General features: G+C 36.4%; 1 protein-coding gene across 10 annotated transcripts in view; it reads left to right on the top strand.

Annotated features, from left to right (window-relative positions):
- The window catches only part of SMARCA1 (SWI/SNF related, matrix associated, actin dependent regulator of chromatin, subfamily a, member 1), a 279079-nt gene that overhangs the window by 30774 nt on the left and 225723 nt on the right, over nucleotides 1-22582 (top strand). For all 10 annotated transcript variants that reach the window (XR_009257261.1, XR_009257260.1, XM_058714167.1 and 7 more), the window contains 6 exons: nucleotides 1909-2041; nucleotides 2813-2961; nucleotides 3727-3846; nucleotides 10261-10371; nucleotides 10634-10747; nucleotides 21039-21161. Coding sequence is in view for 8 of the 10 variants with exons in the window: in XM_058714167.1 (XP_058570150.1) it covers nucleotides 1909-2041; nucleotides 2813-2961; nucleotides 3727-3846; nucleotides 10261-10371; nucleotides 10634-10747; nucleotides 21039-21161 (750 nt within the window). In the remaining 2 variants the exon portion in view is untranslated. The remainder of the gene's footprint in view (nucleotides 1-1908; nucleotides 2042-2812; nucleotides 2962-3726; nucleotides 3847-10260; nucleotides 10372-10633; nucleotides 10748-21038; nucleotides 21162-22582) is intronic.

Here is a 22582-nt window from a genome sequence, read left to right as displayed (position 1 = left end):
CTGAAATTGGGAGAGATATGATTTTACCTTTTGTAATAAAACATTTGAGGTGAGGAGGTAAAAAGGTAACAAAAGAATATATTCCAGGAAAATGTTTGCTACCTAAGGATAGCATTAGAAACAATCCTACCCTTTTGGGGCACCTGGGTGGCTCATTTGGTTAAGCATCCGGCTCTGTGATGAGCTTGGAACCTGGTTAAGATTCTCTGCCCCTGTCTCCCTCTGCCCCTCTCCTGCTTGCATGTGTGCACACACATACTCTTTCTCTCTTTCTCAAACAAAACTAAACTATCCTACCCTTTAAAAAATTTTTCAAGGAGCTATTTCTCTTCCTTTTCATCATGGTGTCATTTACTAAATTAGAGCTACATCTGTCAGTGTGACTCACATTTTAAGATAAAGAAATTTAATTTCAGATGTACAAAGATGCAAAACAGCTATGCACTCAAAATCCCAATAAATTATGGGATAATTTATTCTCTTTGGAAGCAATTAAAGTCATGTCAATGAGGCATAGCTTAGAAGTTCTTCCTTTTTTATTAAATTTTTTTTAACGTTTATTTATTTTTGAGACAGAGCTAGAGCATGAACGGGGTGGGTCAGAGAGAGAGGGAGACACAGAATCCAAAACAGGCTCCAGGCTCTGAGCTGTCAGCACAGAGCCCGATGCGGGGCTCGAACTCACTGGCCGTGAGATCGTGACCTGAGCTGAAGTCGGACGCTTAGCTGACTGAGCCACCCAGGCGCCCCAAGTTCTTCCTTTTTTAAAAATTTATTTATATATTTGTATTTATATTTTTTGAGACCAAAACTCAGGAGTGCACCCACCACCTTCTTTTTTTTTTATAATAGAGAATTGAAACATATTGACCATCAGGACATTTTTATTTTTAACGTTTACTTTTGAGAGAGAGAGAGAGAGAGAGAGAGACAGAGCACGAGTGGGGGAGGGGCAGAGTGAGAGGGAGACACAGAATCTGAAGCAGACTCGAGGCTCTGAGCTATCAGCACGGATCCTGATGTGGGGCTCGAACCCATGAACCATGAGATCATGACCTGACCCGAAGTCGGATGCTTAACCAACTGAACCACCCAGGCACCCCTAGCAGCTTCTGTGTTTTAAAGACACTCCCCTAGCTGTTTTTATATAATCAGTACTTGCCATCTGTCACCTTTGCCAACTATAAATCATAGGACTAATTCTAGACCATTATATAGTAAGGATTTTAATATACCATTAATTTTTATGACCCTTTACATCCCTGAATTGCCTCCATAAACAGAAGGAACTGCATGATGATGAGATAAAGCTAACTTTGCCACCACGGCAACCCTTGATAATTACTTTGCCCCTCACAAAATTTCTTGCTAGTGGGGAAGATGTTTGTATTTAGTGGCTTAAATTCATTTAATAAACTCCCTCTAGTCCTCATCTTACAGGGGCTTTGGCTGTTGTCTTTCTGGAAGTTTTCCATTAATGGTATAGTATAATATTTGCAGATTTTTTTGGTCACAGTGATCTGTAGATATTCTTAATATTCATCATCTTCCTTTTTTAAAGCTTATTTGCTTTTGAGAGAGAGAGTGAGCACAGGAAGGGCAGAGAGAGAGGGAGAGAGAGAGAGAGAATCCCAAACAGGCTCCGTGCTATCAGTGTGGAGCCCAGTGTGGGGCTTGATCCCATGAACTGTGAGATCATGACTTGAGCTGAAATCAAGAGTCAGACACTCAACCGACTGAGTCACCACCACCCCTCATCATCCTTCTTTAAAAAGTGAGCTTTTTAAAGCTCTTTAAAAAGAGAGCTCAGAAACTAATTTTATATCCAGCATTTTATAGCATATGATGGCTATACTATATATTTTATCCAGAATGCCCAATGTCTTACATTAGGATTCTTTCTACTAGGATCGAGCACATCGTATTGGTCAGAAGAAGCCAGTACGTGTGTTCCGTCTCATCACTGACAACACTGTTGAAGAAAGGATTGTAGAAAGAGCAGAGATAAAACTGAGACTTGACTCAATTGTTATACAACAAGGTATTTGAACATATAAACTTAATTAGGTGTTTTTTTGCAAAAACACATGCAATTTTCTTTAAAGGAGATTACTTTTAAAGTTGACAAAAATTTCCAAATTTAGAGGAAAAAGGTCAGTTTTTTTAAATAAGTGCTAATTTAAATCTTTCTAATTTAAAGCCTTGCATTCAGTAATATATGGAGTAGATAGTTGAACATCACTACCTTCTAGGTGAATGCCAATGGCATGTCTTCTGAAGATTCTGATATTAAGCAGCAGTTAAAATGTCTAGGTTAAAACATTTTAAGCAGGTATTATAGAGTGCCTGTTGGTGGAAAGAAATTTTGATCTGAAAAATGAAGTTTGAACATGAAAAAATATTTCTGTTCTTCTGAGTTTTAGAGTCACATCTGTCAGTGTGACTCACATTTTAAGATAAAGAAATTTAATTTCAGAAGTACAAAGATGCAAAATAGCTTTGCACTCAAAATCCCAATAAATTATGGGATAGTTTACTATTTTTGGAAGCAATTAAAATGTCAGTGAGGCATAGCTTAGAAGTTCTTCCTTTTTTAAAAACTAGAGTTTTACAGAAAAACTTCTATTGAAATAGAAGGTATGGTAGAAGAAAAATTGGTAGGGCTGTTCATTAATATAACTTTAAAGTTCATTAATTGTTCTTTCTCATAAAGCTTGACTTATGGTTAAATGTTGTAGTGTCTGGTTAGAACTATGTATGATGCTGTGCTTTCTCTGGAATATAATTGAAAATACACAACTTTTATTATTAGGAAGACTCATTGACCAACAGTCTAATAAGCTGGCAAAAGAGGAAATGTTGCAAATGATACGTCATGGAGCCACCCATGTTTTTGCTTCTAAAGAAAGTGAGCTGACAGATGAAGATATTACAACTCTCCTAGAAAGAGGGGAAAAGAAGGTTCGTTAAAATGGCATTTGTTTTCATGATGAATTGCTTTAATATCAACATACTTTGGTATGCTTCTTGTATTTGCATCATTTCAAATGCATGTTTAAAATAACTCCTGTTCTCTCTAAGGATTTGTAGATTGATATCCAGAGGTGGTTTAGGGTTTTTTAGTTTAGTTTTTGGCGATAAAAACTAAGAAGTAGAATTTAAAATTGAGTGACCTTATACCTTATTTTTATTGAAAATGATGTTGATATTTACTTAAAAGCCAAATAAATTTCATTTTTAATCACATCTATCAGGACCACATTTTTACAACTCCCATTTTTTTGCACTGTATTAGAAATTATCTACTGATAAATTGCATTGAATGAAAATCTCTTGTGAACATTTCATGAAATATTAAAGGATCATTTGTTAAAGTCTAATAAGCTGTTTCAGACTATTACAGTTTTGTGTTGAATTTATCTCTTTTATTTTAAAAATTATGGATAATTTCAAATATAAGTAAGAGTAGACTGAAATCAAAGTGTGACTACATCTTCAGTGATAAAAGATTTTAAAGAAAGCCTAATAGAGAATACTTGAATAACCATTTAAATATTTAAAATACTTGAAGTTAAATTTATATTCACTTAACGTTAGCATTGTATTCTTACCTTGTAAATTAACCGATTGGATATTTCATGTCAAAACCTCACTTCTAAAGAGAGTCCACAGATTTTTATAAGCAGTTCAGTGATAATTTTCTAATTTCAATGTATTGAACTTTAGACTGCAGAGATGAATGAACGCTTGCAGAAAATGGGAGAATCTTCTCTGAGAAATTTTAGAATGGACACTGAACAAAGTTTGTACAAGTTTGAAGGAGAAGATTATAGAGAAAAACAGAAGGTAACCTTTTACCTTAACCACTAGACTCTCAAATTAGCATTTCTCCCCATAACCATTTTTAAAAAACACTGGCAGGGGAGCCTCGCTGGCTCAGTCCGAAGTGTATGCGACTCTTGGTCTTGGGGTTGTGAGTTCAAGCCTCATGTTGGGTGTAGAGATTACTTTAAAAAATAAATAAAATTAAAATGATAATAAAATAAAATAACCACTGGCACTTAACTCTTACAGTGCTCTGCTATGGAGTAAAATTTGCTGTAAATCAGAAGATCTCATGCAAGTGTTATCTTTTAATATATTCTGCTAGATTATTATTAGTACCATAATCTTCATCATTGTATTTGCTGCTGTTGCTACTGCTACTCTTGTTTTTGAGAAGCAGTGTAGGATTGTGGTTGAGTTCCTGGATTCTGAAGCTGAAATCCCAACTGTGTCACTAATTGACTTTGGGTACTCATTTTTCTCCCCTGTCAAATTGAGGGTACAGTAATGCACTGCATGGACAACAAGAGTCCTTTGAGGAAGTGGGAGTTTTACTTATTTTGTTTAAAATTATGGCTATAACTAAATTAAAAAAAATTTTTTTAACGTTTATTTATTAGAGACCGAGAGAGACAGAGCATGTGCATGGGAGGGGCAGAGAGAGGAGGAGACACGGAATCTGAAGCAGGCTGCAGGCTCTTAGCTGTCAGCACAGAGCCTGATGTGGGGCTCGAACTCACAAATCGGGAGACCATGACCTGAGCTGAAGTTGGACACTCAACAGACTGAGCCACCCAGGCGCCCCTATAACTAAAATTTTTAAAATTTTTTTAACTTAAAAAAATTTTTAAAATATTTATTTAGTTTTGAGAGAAAGAGTGTGAGCAGGGGAGGGGCAGAGAGAGGGAGACACAGAATCCAAAGCAGGCTCCAAGTTCTGAGCTATCAGCACAGAGCCTGATGTGGGGCTCGAATCTATGAACTGTGAGAGAGAGCATGACCTGAACTGAAGTTAAATGTTTGACTGAGTGAGCTACCCAGGTGCCCCTAAATTTTTTTAAATTTTAAATGACTTTAGACTTTATTACAAAAAATAGTATGGAGTTCACATGTATCCTTCACTCAGCTTCCCCTAATGTTAACAATTTACATGATCATAGTACAATTATCAAGTCCAGGAAAAAAACACATTTCCTCCCTAATGTTCTTTCTCTGTTCCAGGAAATACAATCCAGGGTCTCAACATTGCAATTTTTAAAAATGGAGCTTTATTTAAAAAAATTTATTTTAATGTTTATTTATTTTTGAGAAAGGGAGACAGACAGAGACAGAGCATAAGCAGGGGAGGGGCAGTGAGAGAGAGGGAGACACAGAATCCAAAGCAGGCTCCAAGAGCCGAATGTGGGGCTTGAACCCATGAACCATGAGATCATGACCTGAGCCGAAGTTGGACGCTTACCTGACTGAGCCACCCAGCCACCCCTGAAGCCTTATTTTAAAGAGCAGTTTAGATTCACAGCAAAATCAAGCAGAAAATGGAAAGAGTTCCCATATTCTCCCTGCCCCAAACAAACATAGCCTACTGCACTACCAGTATCCCATATCAGAGTGGTATATTTGTTAAAATTGAACTGACACTGATACATCATTATCATTCAAAGTCCATCTTTTATGTTAGAGTTCACTATTGGTGTTGTACATTCTGTGGGTATGGATAAATGTATGATGACATGTATCCACCATTAGAGTATCATGCAGAATAGTTTCACTGCCCTAAAAGTCCTTCGTACACTACCTATTCATTTCTCTGTCTCTACAGCCTCTGGCAACCACTGATCTTTGTACTGTCATCATAGTTTTGCATTTTCCAGAATATTATATAGTTGGAATCCTAGAGTATGTAGCCTTTTCAGATTGGCTTCTTTCACTTAGTAGTATGCATTTAAGGTGGCTTCTGTTTTTTTCATGGCTTGATAGCTCTTTTCTTTTTAGTGCTGAGTAATACTCCATTGTCTGGATGTATTACAATTTATTTATTCATTCACCTACTGAAGGACACCCTGGTTGCTTCCAAGTTTTGGCAGTTATGAATAAAGCTCTCATAAAAACCCATGTGCAGGTTTTTGGATGGACAGAGAGTTTAACTCCTTTGGGTAGTTACCAAGGAGCATGGTTGCTAGAGTACATGGTAAGTTTATGTTTAGTATTGTAAGAAGCTGCCAACTCTTCTTGCATTCCTATGAGCAGTGAATGAGAGTTCCTGTTGCTCCACATTCTCACTAGCATTTGGTGTTGTCAATGTTCTGGATTTTGGCCATTCTAACAGGTGTGTAGTAGTATCTCATTGTTCTCATTGTATTTCACTGACAGAAGATGTTCAGCCTATTTGCATTTGCTTATTTCCATCTGTATGTCTTCTTTGGCAAGGCATCTTTTCAGATCCTTTGCCCATTTTTATTTTTATTTATTTATTTTTAAATTTTTAATGTTTATTTATTTTTGAGAGAGAGAATGTATGAGCAGGGGAGGAGCAGAGAGAGAGGGAGACACAGACTCAGAAGCAGGCTCCAGGCTCTGAGCCGTCAGCACAGAGCCAGATGTGGGGCTCGAACTCACGGAAGGTGAAATAATGACCCGAGCTGAAGTCAGACGCCCAACCGACTGAGCTACCCAGATGCCCCATTTGCCCATTTTTAAAATCAGGTTGTTTGTGGGGCACCTCACTGTCTCTGTCAGTAGAGCATGTGACTCTGGTTCTTGGGGTTTGTGAGTTCAAGCCCCATCTTTGGTGTGGAGCCTACTTAAAAAAAACACCTAAAATCAGGTTGTTTTCTTATTGTTGAATTTTAGGAGTTTTTTGTATATTTTGGATAATAGTCATTTATGAGCTATGTTTTGCAAATATTTTCTGTCATTCTGAGCCTGTCTTCTCATTCTGTTGACCCAGATTGCATTTTTTTTGCTGATATTTTTAGGCTCTTTTAATCTGTGTTCTCAGTATTTCTTTGTCTTTTCCAGTTTTTACCATTTTGAAGAGTATTGGTCAGTTATTTTGTAGTTTGTCTCTCATTTTGGATTTGTCTGACATTATCTCATGATTGGATTATGTATTTTTTGGCAAGAATGCCATGGAAGAGATGTTATGTCCTCAGTACATCTTACCAGGGAATATAAGATGTTGCTGTGTTGTATTGTAGGGACTGTTAACCTTGATCACTTAGTTGAGGTGGTGTCTTCTGGGTTTCTTCACTGTAGAGTTACCATTTTCCCTTTGTACTTGATAAATATCTTGGGGAATATACTCCTCAAACATACCCATTGATTTAAGCATGTATTGGAGTTTGCCTGCAATAGTTATTATTGTGGTGTTTGCCTAATAGTAATTTTGTTTTCCTTTCATTCCTCCTACACTTATTAGTGGAGAGTTTTCTGTAAGGAAGACCTGTCCCTTCCCATTTATATATATACTCAGTTATTTATATCAGCATGGACTCATGGATATTTATTTCACTTTCTGAGTTATAATTTTATCATTTTGTTTGCTGAAATTGTTCTATAAGGCTGTTATATTTTTAACTCACAGAAATGAATTTTGTTAAAATAAGAAAGCTTATTTTGGATATTGATTTTACTGAAGAATGAGAGGTGAGCCATTTTAGTTTGCATTGCAACTAGTATGCTGTTAATGCTCTGTTGCTATCATTATTTCTGGTAGTTTTTAGTGTCTTCACTTAATCTATTTGGTGGTTCTATCTGTAATCTTAGTTTAGACTGTTTACGTTTTGTTCTGATGAGATGAACGTGATGGCTTGCATGCATAAGGTAGAAATTGTTTTCTAGATCTCATTGTGTGGTATGAATTTTGTAAATTTTACAGTTATTTCCATGGTAATAAGAGTGTTTTATAAAGTGGAAAAATATTAAACAGCGAAAAGTCTAAATATCAGTGGATCTTCATATCTACATTCTTAGAGTAAAATTAGACTTAGTAAAATATTTGTCTTTCTAATACATCAGGTTTTCCTGTGCTTCCATTTCTAGCAAAATAATGTACACATATAGAGAAATTTTAGTAATAATTATGATGACTTGTGTTTTTATAATTGAATGGCCAAATCAGATTTTTAAAAATATTCTGACTTGAGATTACCTTTTATTTCTGGCTTTTCATATTTTCTAGATAGGTTCAAAAAATAGGTTAATATTATCCTTTGAAGAGAATTGAAAACATAGAAGAATGTTGTTTGTACATAAATCATGGGAATTATATAATGAGGTAGATGTTCATATATGATTTGTTGAACCAGTTGCATTACTTTACAGCCATGTCTGTCTGGTAAATTAAATCATAATGACTGACATTGATCCTGAAGAAATCAACTTGAATTAGTTTGTATTAATGTACTCTTATCTAAAACTAATTCAGCACCATTTGGTGTTTTTCAAAGTTTGGGAATTGACCCTTAATGCTTATTCCAAATTTGAATACCTAGACTTGCATATAAGTTTGGGTTAAATGGCCAGTACGTTACTTTTGATTAAGTTAATTTAAATTATTATTGATTTATTTTCATCCCAATTGAGACAAATAACATATTGGTTATTAATAAAACATCTTTTCTGTTACTATCCTCTCACGTTAATTCAGTTGAGGGGAAAAAAACAAAACTCATTTCACTGGGTATTTTTACTTTATGTAAACTTACATTATACTATCTGTAAGCTTTTAGTATACTATCTGTATACTATTTCGTAAGCTTTTAGAGTTAAAAGATAACTTAAAGGTCATTTAGTCCGACCTTTTTTGTAATTAAGAAATCCCATCTAGGGCATGTAGGACAGTTATCCAGCCTCTATTTACCTGTGGTCATGTTGGGGATCATACTCCTCTTGGGAGAGTTCATTTCACTGTTTTATGTTTTTTGCTTCTCATAACACTTCTTATTTGACTTACAAGCTCCTTGATGGAAGACGTTATTTTATTCATCTTTGTATCCATGACACTGACTTGTAAATAATAAAATAGGTACTTACGACATATTTGTTAAATTATATCAAGTAGCAGTTTACTTTCCCCATTGGTTTTAACCTTATGGCTCAAAAGAGAACTGTGTTCTCTTCTACTTGATAGACTTTTACATATGTGAATGCCACCATTATGTCTGTCTTTAGTCTTCTCTTCTCTGGACACTGAGAGTTTATAGATCTCTGACCATCTTAGTCATCTTGGTTTATCATCCATTCTTAAAATAGGATACCAAGGTTGGAACTCAACCCTCAGATAGAATCAAATAGAGTGGTATTAATTATAGATTAATGGCCTCTTTTGTGTACAGGCACTAGGATAGACAGTCTGAAACCAAAAAAAAATATCTGAACTGGAAAACCATCTCTTGAGACTCCAGAATTTTGGATTGTCAGTTTTGCCTATTGGCTTTTAAATTGTATTTTCTAGTTAATATTGGGGTAAAGTCTTTTAAAGCGACCTAACCATTGTTCACCCAACTTTGGATATTTAATAATAATTTACATTTACCTCCTGGCAGTTTATTTAATACCTTCACTTACATGGTCACATTTAATCCTAAAGTTAGGTTATCACTATTCCCACTTCATAGAGGGAGAAATTAATCTTCCCCAAGTTCTACAACTGGTAAAGTGGCAGAACCTGGTTTCAAATTCAGGTCTTTCTGATTCCACTGACTTTTCCCACAGCTGTCTTACTAAGACCTTACTTCATTTTACATCTTTTTAAAAAAATTGTTTATTTACATTTGAGAGAGAGAGACAGAGACAGAGACAGAGTGTGCGAGTGGGGAAGGGGCAGAGAGAGAGAGATGGAGACAGAATTTGAAGCAGGCTCCAGGCTCTGAGCTGTCAGCACAGAGTCCTACTTGGGGCTTGAACTCATGAGCTGGTGAGATCATGACCTGAGCTGAAGTTGGGTGCTCAACTGACTGAGCCACCCACGTGCCCCAAGACCTTACTTAACTCTTGATTAGAAGGGACACATGCCTGTTGTGTGGATATTCATCATACTCCATTCAGCTATTTCTAATTCATACACTTGACACAGTCACCAGAATCAATGTTAGTCTTCCATCTGTATTAGATACTGTGTATTCATTTTAACATAAAATACTAATCTGATTGTGCAAATTCTTCCCAATTATTAAGGAAGAACTAGGTTTTTTTTTTAAATAAGAATTAAACTTATTTACAAAAAAAAAAAAAGGAAAAAGATAAGCATCCTTGAACCTGAACTTGGCCTGTATGGTACAAGGTTTTGGAACTTGGGATACATAATTGTGACATCTAAAGCAAGTTTGATTCTTCCTAATAGCTTTAGTTTTCTCATGCTTGTGCAACTTTGCTGTGTCTGATTTTTTATAAACATTTTGGAATAATTAAATTCCTTGTTCTTACTGTGTATAGCTTGGGATGGTGGAATGGATCGAACCTCCTAAACGAGAACGCAAAGCAAACTACGCAGTGGATGCCTACTTTAGAGAGGCTTTACGTGTCAGTGAGCCAAAGGTTCCAAAGGTAAAAAAGAATGAGCTCTGTTGTTATGCTCTACAGCAGAATTCTCCTGTAACATGGTCTGTGATTTAGATTGATTTATATTAGTGTGAAATTATAGTCTTTAAAATATAACAACAATGTAGAAAAGTAGCTGGTATGCCCAGCCTTATATAAAGGGACTTATTATATTTATTTTTCTATATATTAAAGAAATAGTTAAAGATAAGTATGTTCACTTCATGTACTGAAAACAAATATGTGTGTAATGCATTTCCCCCCATAGGCTCCCCGACCTCCAAAGCAGCCAAATGTTCAGGATTTTCAGTTTTTCCCACCACGTTTGTTTGAGCTCCTGGAAAAGGAAATTCTTTATTACAGGAAGACAATAGGCTATAAGGTAATTTTTCAAGTATTTATTATTTTTAACAGTTTTCAGATTAGTATAATTTTTTTGAGGAGAGAGTGTGTGCATGCAGGTGGGGGAAGGGTAGAGGGAGAGGGAGAGAGGAAATCTTAAGCAGGCTCCAGCAAGCGTGAAGCCTGATGTGGGGCTTGATCCCACAAACTGTGAGATCATGACCTGTGCTAAAATTAAGACTCAGATGCTTAACTAAGCCACCCAGGAAGCCCTATAATCTAATCTTTTAAGCTAATATAATCTGTTAAAGTAGACTGGAAAGAATTCCATTTTAATGTGAGAGAACATCAGAGTAATTCAAAATAGTGGTGTTTTTAAAACCAAAGAGCAAGTTTAACTAGAAGTAAAGCATCAAACTATCAAGTCATCAATAGGATGAATTTGAAATGGGATTAATGGAGAATTATCCAATATTTCAAAAATAGTGATAACATTATTTTAATAATGCTAGTGTTTGGTCAGAGACTATGTAGAAATAACAATCGAACAATTAATTAGAAGTGAATATATGATAGATGACAGGAGGTTTTTTTAAAATCATTTTCCTTAATAATATCAAGAAATGACACTTTTGTATTTATTATTCTTGGGTTGATGAAAGCACTGTTGGTGGTTATTTGTTGCCACGTAGGTGTTAAAGCTAATAATAAACATTATAATGAATTTTAACATTTTAAAATGATCTTTTAGATGAGTGCCTGTGTGGCTCAGTTGGTTAAGTGTCTATTTTGGTTCAGGTCTTGATCTCAAGGTCATGAGATGGAGCTCCACTTCTGGCTCTGTGCTGACAGCGTGGAGCCTGCTTGGGATTCTTTCTCTCCCACTCTCTCTGCTCCTCTCCCCACTCACACACACTCTCTCAAAATAAATGAATAAACATTTAAAAAAAACTTTAAAAAATGATAGCTTGGAAATCAAAACTCTTAATTTTTAAGTAGATAGGAACCCGTTTTTAGTGAGTGAAATGTTTGTCACCCTAAAGCTTTCACACTGAGAGATTAAGCATACCTGGTTATTTCTATATGCTGAAACTCACTTTCTGGTGAATGGAAAGGGATGACCAAGGTATAAAATTCAGTAGTATAAACAAAATTATAAAAAATATTAACACTAGGGACTGGGTGGCTCAGTCAGTTAAGTGTCCAACTCTGGATTTTGGCTCAGATCATGATCTCATGGTTCGTGAGTTCAAGCCCCATGTTGGTCTCTGTGCTGTCGGTGTAGAGCCTGCTTGGGATTCTCTCTGTCCCTTCCCTTCTCTTTCTCTTTCTCAAAAATAAATAAATAAACTTAAAAAATATTAACACTATTGTAGTTTTATGAGCTTTTCTGTTTCATGCATTGGAAGCTATGCTTTAATTTATTTTGTGAACCTTCATCACAAGTGGAACTATACCCAATTATTTTGATTAGTAGCTGTAATGTGTCTAGAACAGCTTCATGTATATAATATGCTTAGTTCATTTATATTTTGAAAGTAGAGTGAATTTCTAGAGTATTTCTACTGTTTGTCCAGAGTGAGAGCAGTACCATTTGAAATGGAGCAAAAAAGGTTTGCTTGCTATTTATGTACTAAATTTCAATATATATAAATAAGAACAAGAAACTTAAGGTGAATATAAGTAGTTAATTATAATCTGGTTAGGAAATGTTATTAAATTTGAATGTATTGAATCAACATGACTGGATAAAATCTGTCTTAGGAAGTTGTAAAAGAGTAAAAGTACCATGGTTGAACATTCAGACCAGGAGTAAAATCAGTTTCAAAGAAAGTGAAAATGGCAATATGCCAGAAGAAACTGTAAAATTAATGGAGAATTATCCAATATTTCAAAAATAGTGATAATAACATGTTATTTTAAGAATGATTCAAAATAAAAATGAAAATAGTAAATTAATAAAGTGATTAGTAATATTTCGTGAGGTGAACAAATATACAAATATATATTATCCCACTAAAGTTATAAACATGTTAATCGTTATATTGTTACTTTTATGGACTGTTATCAGTGAGACATGAAAATTAACTGAAATGTTAGACCCAGTTATTAATCAAATATCTGTATAGAGCCTTTTATAAGTTATGAAATCCTTTATCACACACTTCATCTGATTTCTAACAGTCCTGTGACATTGGTTTTATCTCCTCCATATAAGACATGAGGAGACCGAAGTTCAGCGAGGTTAAAAGACTTGTTCAAGTTCACATAGCTAACAGAGTTGCCAAGGGTGCTTGTCTCAAACCTGAGTTCTCACTGTTGAAATGCTATGCTCTTTCCCTCAGGCATTCTGGGCTATTTCTGCATGTGACATAACCCTGCTTCTCTTTGCAGTCCTAAATAAGGACTGTGTTTATAGTAGTGTGACATGTTGTTTGGGAGGTAAGCCAAGTGGTAGTCAAATAGCAGCAATGAAAAAAATCATCTCTGCGGATATAACTATTCGTGCTCCTTTGGAGATACTGAAATTCTTTTCCCTGTCATAGTACAGTGCCCACCACATTCTCGCCACAACTCTGGTTTTAATGTAAGCAGTGCCTTTCATTACGGGCGGTTTGTGGTTAGGGGTGAGGTCTTACAATCATATTTGGGTAGTAGCCAACTGAAGGAGATGGAGGAGAGAGAAACCTTAGTAGAGAGAGGAATGAAGGGACAGCTGCAGAGGGTGACAAGAAATAGGCAGGTGGAAGGAGGGAGGACAGGGATGAATGAGGAGAGGGAAGATGGCATGGAATCCACACTATGGCACCTTGCTGTTTTCTCTTCCTCACCTCCCAGAGAGAAGTAACAGGAGAAGGGAGTATGAGTGAAAGGAGGGCTGTTTTTCATTTAATTCGTATTTATTGAGGACTCCTCTGTGCCAGGTCCTATGCCGTGCACTGATGATAAAGTAGTGAATAAGACAGACAAGGTCCCTCAGTGCATGGAACTTGTGTTTCATTGGAGTAGATGGATATTAAGTTGATACAACAGAGTAATGGCATTAGCTGTTTTCTGTGCTTACAGAGGGTGCTGCAAGGGAACATGATATGGGTATCAAATGTGGATTGGGAGATCAGGGAGTTGGTCCCTAAGGCAGTGTCATTAAGTTGAGATCAGAGAGATGCACAGGAATTAGCCAAAGTATAAAGTGTGGGAGAGAAGAGCTCATCAGGGAAACCATAGGTACAAAGGTGTTACAGTAGGAAGGAGGATTGCCCCTTCAGAAACTGAAAGCAGACCAGGGTTGGTAAGGAGTGATGAGGGAGGGGGGTGAGATGAAGTTGTGGAGTGGGTCATTAACTGAACATTAATTGTAGGTCCCATTAATTACGTTGAACTTTAGCTTTAGAGCAAAGGAAAACCATTGAGATGTTCTTAAGGTGGAGGGGTGAGCGGGTCGTGAAATACTAATAGCAGATACCTATTTGGTCCTTACTTGTGTTGCTTTCTGTTCTAAGTTATTTAAAAAGATAAGCTCGAGATGCCTGGGTGGATTAGTCAGTTAAGCATCCTACTTAAGCCCAGGTGGCAATGTCATGGTTCGTGGGTTTCACCCCGTGGCGGGCTCTGTGCTGACAGCTCAGAGCCTGGAGCCTGCTTCAGATTCTGTGTCTCCCGCTATCTCTGCCCCTCCCCCGCTCACGCTATGTTTCTCTCTGTCTCTCAAAAATGAATAAATGTTAAAAAAATTTAAAAATAAAAAGATTGGCTCATTATCCTCCTAACAGCCCTGAGACTATATTTCTGTTTTACAGATGGGGAAACTGAGGCACATAGAGGTTGAGTAATTTGCCCTAGATTAAACAACTTTTAAGATGTGGAGTATGATCAGATTTACATTTTTTAAAAGATCACTCTGGCTACATACAGAGAATGATGACTTTACCCAGGGACACCAGCCAGGCGGCTGTTCAAGGGTGAAAAGATGAGAGAAGATGATGGCAGCTTGGAGCATGGTGGCGATGGTGGTGATGGTGGAAGGAGAATTTGTCTCCTACCACTCTACTAGCTGTATGTTCTCTTCAGCCTCATCGTGGATTGTGTTTGTGTTATCTTAAGACTTGCCTTGATCCTCCATATGCATATTTATTTAGCTGAGGATTTATAACACAAATAAGAGTACATTCTGGATGTTGGCTGTTTCTGAACCTTGTCTCTTCCATTCTTTACCAGGGGATGCAGATCTGAGCTAAGGTGTGTGCTTCAATTGGGTGGGTGTTGTGTTGGAGTTGAGAGTATAGGCAGAGGAGCATGGCATGCTAGTCCTCTGCAAAAGCTTTTTTTCCCAGGACCATGTGATATTAATAACTGTTATACATATCTTCTCAGAGGTATCTAACATTTTTTCCCCCTATAGCTACAGAAAACTCACTAGAGCCACAAAGTGAATGGAGCAATGGTTTATTCTCAGTTGAACACAACTGCTACAGTGAAACTACCTGGTATTCTCGAAGCATAGTTAGGTTCTCAAAAAGGACTCTTGCCCCCTTTCTGCTTAAAGGATTGTTGGGGAGAGAGGTGTTGTCTTATAGCTAGGGGTATTGTGGTGCACGGTACTGTTTTATCCATTTTGAGCCCCCCTAGTCTTATTCTGTAGTGATTTTGGGTGGGTCTAGTTGGGGGCTCTGTACTTCTGAAGCACTTAGTAAAGAACATTTTTTCTCCAGAGCCTGCCTATTTGCATTTTTAATTTTATTTTGTTTTTCCCCCTGATACTCAGCACAACAAGGTCACAACAGTATTGCTCATGATAACATCTGGAATTAAAGCGTTTTATTTTATTTGAACCTGAGAAGTTTTGTTTGTTTTGCCCTAACCACTTGTTGGATAGCAGTGCATCATGTGCCAATTCTCCCTGCTGTCTTAGCTTTGACATTATTCCAAGTTAGACACATCCAGAGACTTTACTGCCCTTGCAACTTAAATGAGTTACTCAGTGTATTTAATCACTTGTTCCCTGAAATCTTTCTATTGGAAGAAGATGACTTCATTGAAATTTCAATTGCAGAATTAAAAAAAACCCCAGAGGATCTGTAAGTCCCATTGAGTCTAAGATCTGGCGTGAAAGACCTGTGCCATATTTGAAGCTGGAGAAAGCTGTAGAACATTCTAATATTTATCTTCAATAAAATATTCTTTAGTGACAGATACACACACTTGACAAATGGAGAAAATTCTATAATCTCTGTGAGTTTTGGTAATGTGCCATCATGAGCCAGCTGTTTGCAGTGGCAAGACAGTACCATGTGCTGATTTCAGGTCACTACATGACTTTGTGTGCCACTGCATTTAATTCATTGTTCCATATTTCTATGAAGGGCTTCCTAAAACTCATTCTGACCGTGACCAATTTTTTTTTCACTTTTCAATGGAACACAGCTCTTAGTTGCACATTCCTTAATGTCTGACTAGAAATCCAAGTAATAATGGAGATGTTTCCTCTCGAAAGATAACTTTTAGTATATTGTGGCTGTATTAAGTGTTACTGGGGGGAGGGGCATCAGTAAGACATACAGTATGAATATTTCAGGTAGTGTGTAGGTATCTCTATGATTTGTTTACTTAATTCTTATATAGCACTTTGAAATCACTCCAGGAAGTTTAATGCTGATAAGAACATATTTATAAAATATGTACAAAACTCACGGAGATTATAGAACTTTCTCCATTTGTCAAATGTCTGTATCTGTCCCTAACGAATTTTTTATTGAAGATAAATGTTAGAATGTTCTACAGCTTTCTCCAGCTTCAAATATGACAAATGAAAAAATAAATACCTTTTAAAAATGAATATTGTAGGAGGAGATATGGGAATGTAGGCATTTTGAGTAATTTCTAATTCTAGAAATTTTAGCAGTTAGGTATTTTAATTAAAATAGTAAACATAATACAGATGAAGTCCTTCTAAAGTTTTGCTGCACTGAAAATATTAGCAGTAGATGTGGAAAAAGTAGTCTGCCAAGGAGCCTAAAATCTAATGGTGTAATATAGTATTATGATTTTGCTTTTGTTAAAGTTCAAGTGGGAAATTTTTAGTATTGGGTATATCTGCATAGGAATGAACAGTTTATTTTGTGCAGGTATGTTTCCAGCTGTATTTCCATTTTCTGGCATAAAATTAGATGTTTATAAAATATGTACTTTGTTAAAATGGTTTCTTGGACATGGATATTTTGAAGCTATTTCATAGAGAAATATCTTAAGATTAAATAAGTTTTTCTCAGTTAAAATTAAAACTTAAAGTCACAGTAATTTCATATATTACCAAGGGTCTGTTAAACTTTTTTTAAAAAAAATGTTTTTAATGTTTATTCATTTTTGAGAGAGAGAGTGCAAGCAGGGGAGGAGCAGAGAAAGAGGGAGACACAGAATCTGAAGCAGGCTCCACACTCTGAGCTGTCAGCACAGAGCCCGATGCGGGCTTTGAACTCATGAACCGTGAGATCATGACCTGAGCCAAAGTTGGATGTTTAACCGACTGAGCCACCAGGCACCCCAGGTCTATTAAACTTTTTAAAGCTCTGTCTGTAATTTTTTCCAAACATTTTGTTATGTAAAATTTTTAACCATATAAAAATATTGAAATGATTGTATAGTGAACATCTACATACACACTACATATATTCTTCAATTTATATCTTACTATATGGGCTTTATCACCTATTTGTCCGTTTCTCCAGCCTTCTAGCAAATGGATATCCAACTTATTTTTTTATGCATTTCAGAGTTGCAGACCTAAGTATATTTCACTCAGAAACACTTCAACATGCATATTATTAGCCAGTGTTCAATATTTATTTGATACTTTTTTCAAGGTAAAATTAGCATACAATGAAATGTATAAATCTTAAGTGTTTCATTCATGGTATTTTGACAAATGTATATTTGCAGAACTAAACCCCTATGGAGATATAGCATATTACTGTCACCCCAGAAAGTGCCTCTTCCCAATCTCTATACTCACTCCCCAGAGACAACCACCGTTCTGATAGTATTTTCCTCCATAGATTAGTTATTTACTCTAGAATTTCACATTAATGTAATCATGTGTTATGTGTAAGGTGTTTTTCTCTTAACATAATGTTTTTGAGATTCATTCATGTCCCATTCTTGGTGGCTCATTCCTTTTTACTGCTAAGTACTATCCCATTGTAAGGATGTACCAGTTTGCTTATCTGTTCTCATGTTGATGGACATCTGGGCTGTTTTCTGGCTTTTGGCTGTTGGGAGTAAAGCTGTGAACATTTTTGCAAAAGTATTTTTTTTTTTTAAATTTTTTCAACATTTTAAATTTATTTTTGGGACAGAGAGAGACAGAGCATGAACGGGGGAGGGGCAGAGAGAGAGGGAGACACAGAATCGGAAACAGGCTCCAGGCTCCGAGCCATCAGCCCAGAGCCCGACGCGGGGCTCAAACTCACGGACCGCGAGATCGTGACCTGGCTGAAGTCGGACGCTTAACCGACTGCGCCACCCAGGCGCCCCGCAAAAGTATTTTTTTTTAAGTTTATTTATTTATTTTGAGAGTGCAGAATGGGTAGAGAGAGAGGGAGAGAGAGAGAATCCCAAGCAGGCTCTGCTGTGGAGCCTGATGCGGCTCAAAACCACGAACCATGAGATCATGACTTGAGCCAAAATCAAGAGTCACTCAACTGACTGAGCCACCCAGGCACCCCTTTGCAAAGCCTTTGTATAGATAGATAGGTTAGGAATGGAATTGGTGGTGCGCCTGTAATTTAAAAATTGAATTTAGCTATTGAAAAATTATTTTATATATATATTTTTTGATAAAAGTTATTTTAGTCATGCTTGTCACTGGCCTGCATTTCATTTTTAATTTATACCTTTTCCATTTACATTTGTAACCATCTTAGGCCAGGTGATCATACCTCATTTCTAGATTATGGCCGTTTAGCTGGTTTTCTTGCTGTTTCCACACTTCAGTGCATCCAGCACAAAGCTTCCAAGTGAAAACACGTTTTGACACTTTAGTCTCCTATTGAAAAATCTCCAGTGGCTTGCTGTTGTGTACTGTGTAGTTTAAAAGGCTTGTAAATCTCTCTCCACCTGGCCTTGTTTCTTACCCCTTTTCAACATAAACCCTGTATGATCCTTCCTGGCATTGCTTTTACTGGTTTTGCTCCTAGTGTTCCAGCCTCGAATATTGTTTGCCTCTTCTTCATCTCCCCAAATCCTTAGCGTTCAAAATTCCACAACTGGGTTGTGGGGCTTCCTGTAGGCAAGGACCATGTCCACTGATTTTATATTCCAGTGAATACCTGTCATGGTGCTACAGACACAATAGACATTTAGTCTGTACTTACTAATTTGATTGTCTGGTACTGATGATTGCAAATGAACCTGTTTTTTCAGTAATTCTTTTAAAATTAGTAGGGTTTACATTTAAAAAACTACTGGATACAATAATTTAAAATTATTATGAAAATATTAAAAATTATTGTTGAGTGTCTGACTTTGGCTCAAGTCATGATCTCATGGTTTGTGAATTTGAGCCCTGCATCAAGTTCACTGTTGTCAACGCAGAACCTGCCTCTGATCCTCTGTCTCCCCCCGCACCACTCTCTGCTCCTCCCTGGCTCACGCTTACTGGCTCACTCACTCTCTCTCAAAAAATAAATTAAAGGGGCGCCTGGGTGGTGCAGTCGGTTAAGCGTCCGACTTCAGCCAGGTCACGATCTCGCGGTCTGTGAGTTCGAGCCCCGCGTCGGGCTCTGGGCTGATGGCTCGGAGCCTGGAGCCTGTTTCCGATTCTGTGTCTCCCTCTCTCTCTGCCCCTCCCCCGCTCATGCTCTGTCTCTCTCTGTCCCAAAAAAATAAATAAAAAACGTTGAAAAAAAAATAAAAAATAAATTAAAAAATATTTATTTTCAAGTTACACTATGGTTTCAAAACTCTATGAAATATCTACAACAATTAGAAAAATGTACTCTGATTTGTATCATAATTACATTGTAGTAAAACCATAGGGAATGAGTTGTTTATGATAGGTATGCATATCAAACAGTGGAAGGCTTAGTGTCAACCCGTTTTTTTTTAGTTAAAAAAATTTTTTTGTATTTATTTTTAAGAGAGAGAGCATGAGTGGGGGAGGGACAGAGGGAGAAGGACAGAGAATCTGAAATGGGCTGTGTGCTGACAGCAGAGAGCCCGATGTGGGGCTCGAACTCCAGGACCTCAAGATCATGACCCGAGCCAGAGTTGGATGTTTAACTGACTGAGCCACCCAGGTGCCCCAACCCTTTTCTTTTCATGTTTAATGGAATGCTATAAAATGCAGTACACATGTTAGGTACTTGCCCTCTTATGTTACTTACGTTACTGCAGATGCACATAGAAATGGTGTGAGGCTTTGGGCTGAGTGACTTAGTTTGTCAATCCATACAGTGAATGCTGCTCCAAATTGCTGAACTGTACTGGTTGTGTTCACTGTGACACACTGGACATGAGGGGCTGCAGTTTTGAGATACAGGTGCCTGGCTGATTGCTTGCTTCCTTGGAGAGCTGAGCTTCTGTCCCCACTCTTTTGGACTTGAACTCTCTTCTTAGTTATCAGTGTATCTGTAACTCTGTATCCTGAACACTAGAATTTCTGTTGGTCACTGCTACTTTATCTTTTTCTCTTGACTGCTGATTGCATCACAGCTGTTCGCATACTCCACCACCCTTTCCCTCTTACATGTATTCTGTATATATGTAGAGTGTAGAGTTTGGGTTCTTCATTATCCTGTCACTTCTTCCAGTCTTGGCATTTTATGTGAAGTTGCTCTCCCTTTCCATGCCCTGGCAGGCAGTAAAATCATTCCTTTCTTTTTGCATTTTGAAGTGATCAGAGCATTGAGTGCATTGCACTTCTCTACCCTGGTCTATATTGCCAGGTGTGTATGAGTTCTTTTTGTACTGCCAAACTTTTTGTTTCTTCTGGGCTGGAAATTTTATTGTATAATGTTAGTGTTGGCCTGATGGTATTATTGTTACCACCATATATTACAATATTACAAGGATGTATTTTGTTCCACAGTTATAAATAAATCTAGAATATAATGTGGCATTTAGCTGTGGGTGTAACTCTAAAATACCACATGGCACATTTAAAAATGGTTTTTATTTTGGTAATAGCATTGTAGTAAGAACGTGGAGAGGATCCCGTATCATTCTGGTATGGCTTTATATTGTTTACTGTTGAAATAACTCTAAGATTGATACATGTATATATACCCTTAATTAATTTTTCTCAACAGTTTAATTAAAATTCATCTCTTTATTTATAGGTCCCAAGGAATCCTGATATCCCCAATCCAGCTGTGGCTCAAAGAGAGGAGCAAAAAAAGATTGATGGAGCTGAACCTCTTACACCAGAAGAGACTGAAGAAAAAGAAAAACTTCTCACACAAGTAAAATATTTTAAGTGGCTGAAGTGCTTCTTCATTAACTAGTAGAAAAAGAAAAAAACAGATCACATTTACCTTTTATTGTATGGGCTGATTAGACACATCAGCAACACTCAGGGCTATTTTGTAAACATACATTTGGATCAGATATTCCTCTTTTTTTATCCCATTTGTAGAATACATGCATTTGGAAATATATAGTATATAGTATATAGAGAATACATAAATGAAAATATAAGTGTCAGTTATTACTAAGAAGACATATTTTAGCAATTATACTAAAGTCAGTTAATACACATACGAAGCTTGGTAGACAGTAATTACGAGCATTTTCTTCAAAGTTTAAATTTATTTCATTTTTGTGAACTGTCCTCTGAAATTGTACTCTACTAATATTTTATTACAATAATTTCATAATTCTCAAAATGCTTTTTATCCTTTCTTGGAAAGGACTTTCATATAACAATGAGAGATTTCTGAACCTGTAATGTGATTATTGTATAATTAAAAGCTAATAGTTTTAAATAGGGAACATTTTCATTTGAACAAAATATTAATGCTTTCTGGTCATTGTTGGTTTAATGAGTTTTATGAGTGTAGAAGTAATACACAAATAATCTGTAGAAGATAAAAAAAGTTACAGTGTAAAAGACCCTTGCAAGATAAACAAATGTACTGGATGGTACCACCTTAGTATATAGAAAGTTGCTAGCAAGATTTATTTATTCAACAAGTTCTTTTGAAAAATATGCAAAGCACAGTGCTAGGAAAGTTGGCCACATTAATTATTGAAAGATAGTTTTGTATTTTTATCTTATTATATAGATCTTTGTTATGATGTGTAACTTTACTGAATGAATTTTTGCAAAGTATAATCATAAGTTTTGCAGCCAAATGCCTGGAAGTCATAAAGTTTAGTTTGACAGTGTAATTGCTTTGGCTGAATATTAGGACTTACCACAGAATAAAATAAAACATTTAAATATTCATGTTGTATTTGCACAATTTATTTCCTGAACACAAAAGTAAAGTTCTGGTCTTAGAATACTACTTGGCTTGTAGTATATGGTGAATGTACAGTATATTGTGAATACACATTTCAACTGAGAAATTGCTTTAGTTTGTAACTAGAAGTAAAGTCAATTTTTTTTTGTTCCTCCCTAGTAGTTGAATTCATCTTTAAACATCTTTCTCTGGTGCCTTAAATAATTAATCTTAATAAAAAATCACGGCAAAGAAACAAAATGTGGGGTCACCTGAAATCTTCATCAACTAAAAGCTAGGGATAGAGTTTTGAACTGCCAGGGATATCACATTTTTATGGGTTGGGAAATAAGGAGTAGAAAACAAATTCTTGGTTTTGTGATTTCACAGACATGCTAATAATACCAGAGATTTAAAACAGTGATTAAACTGTTCAATCT

Source organism: Neofelis nebulosa, chromosome X (assembly GCF_028018385.1).
Source record: "Neofelis nebulosa isolate mNeoNeb1 chromosome X, mNeoNeb1.pri, whole genome shotgun sequence".
NCBI classification, from domain to species: domain Eukaryota; kingdom Metazoa; phylum Chordata; class Mammalia; order Carnivora; family Felidae; genus Neofelis; species Neofelis nebulosa.
Note: the sequence above shows the minus strand (reverse complement) of the source record. Positions and strands in the feature narration are given on the sequence as shown.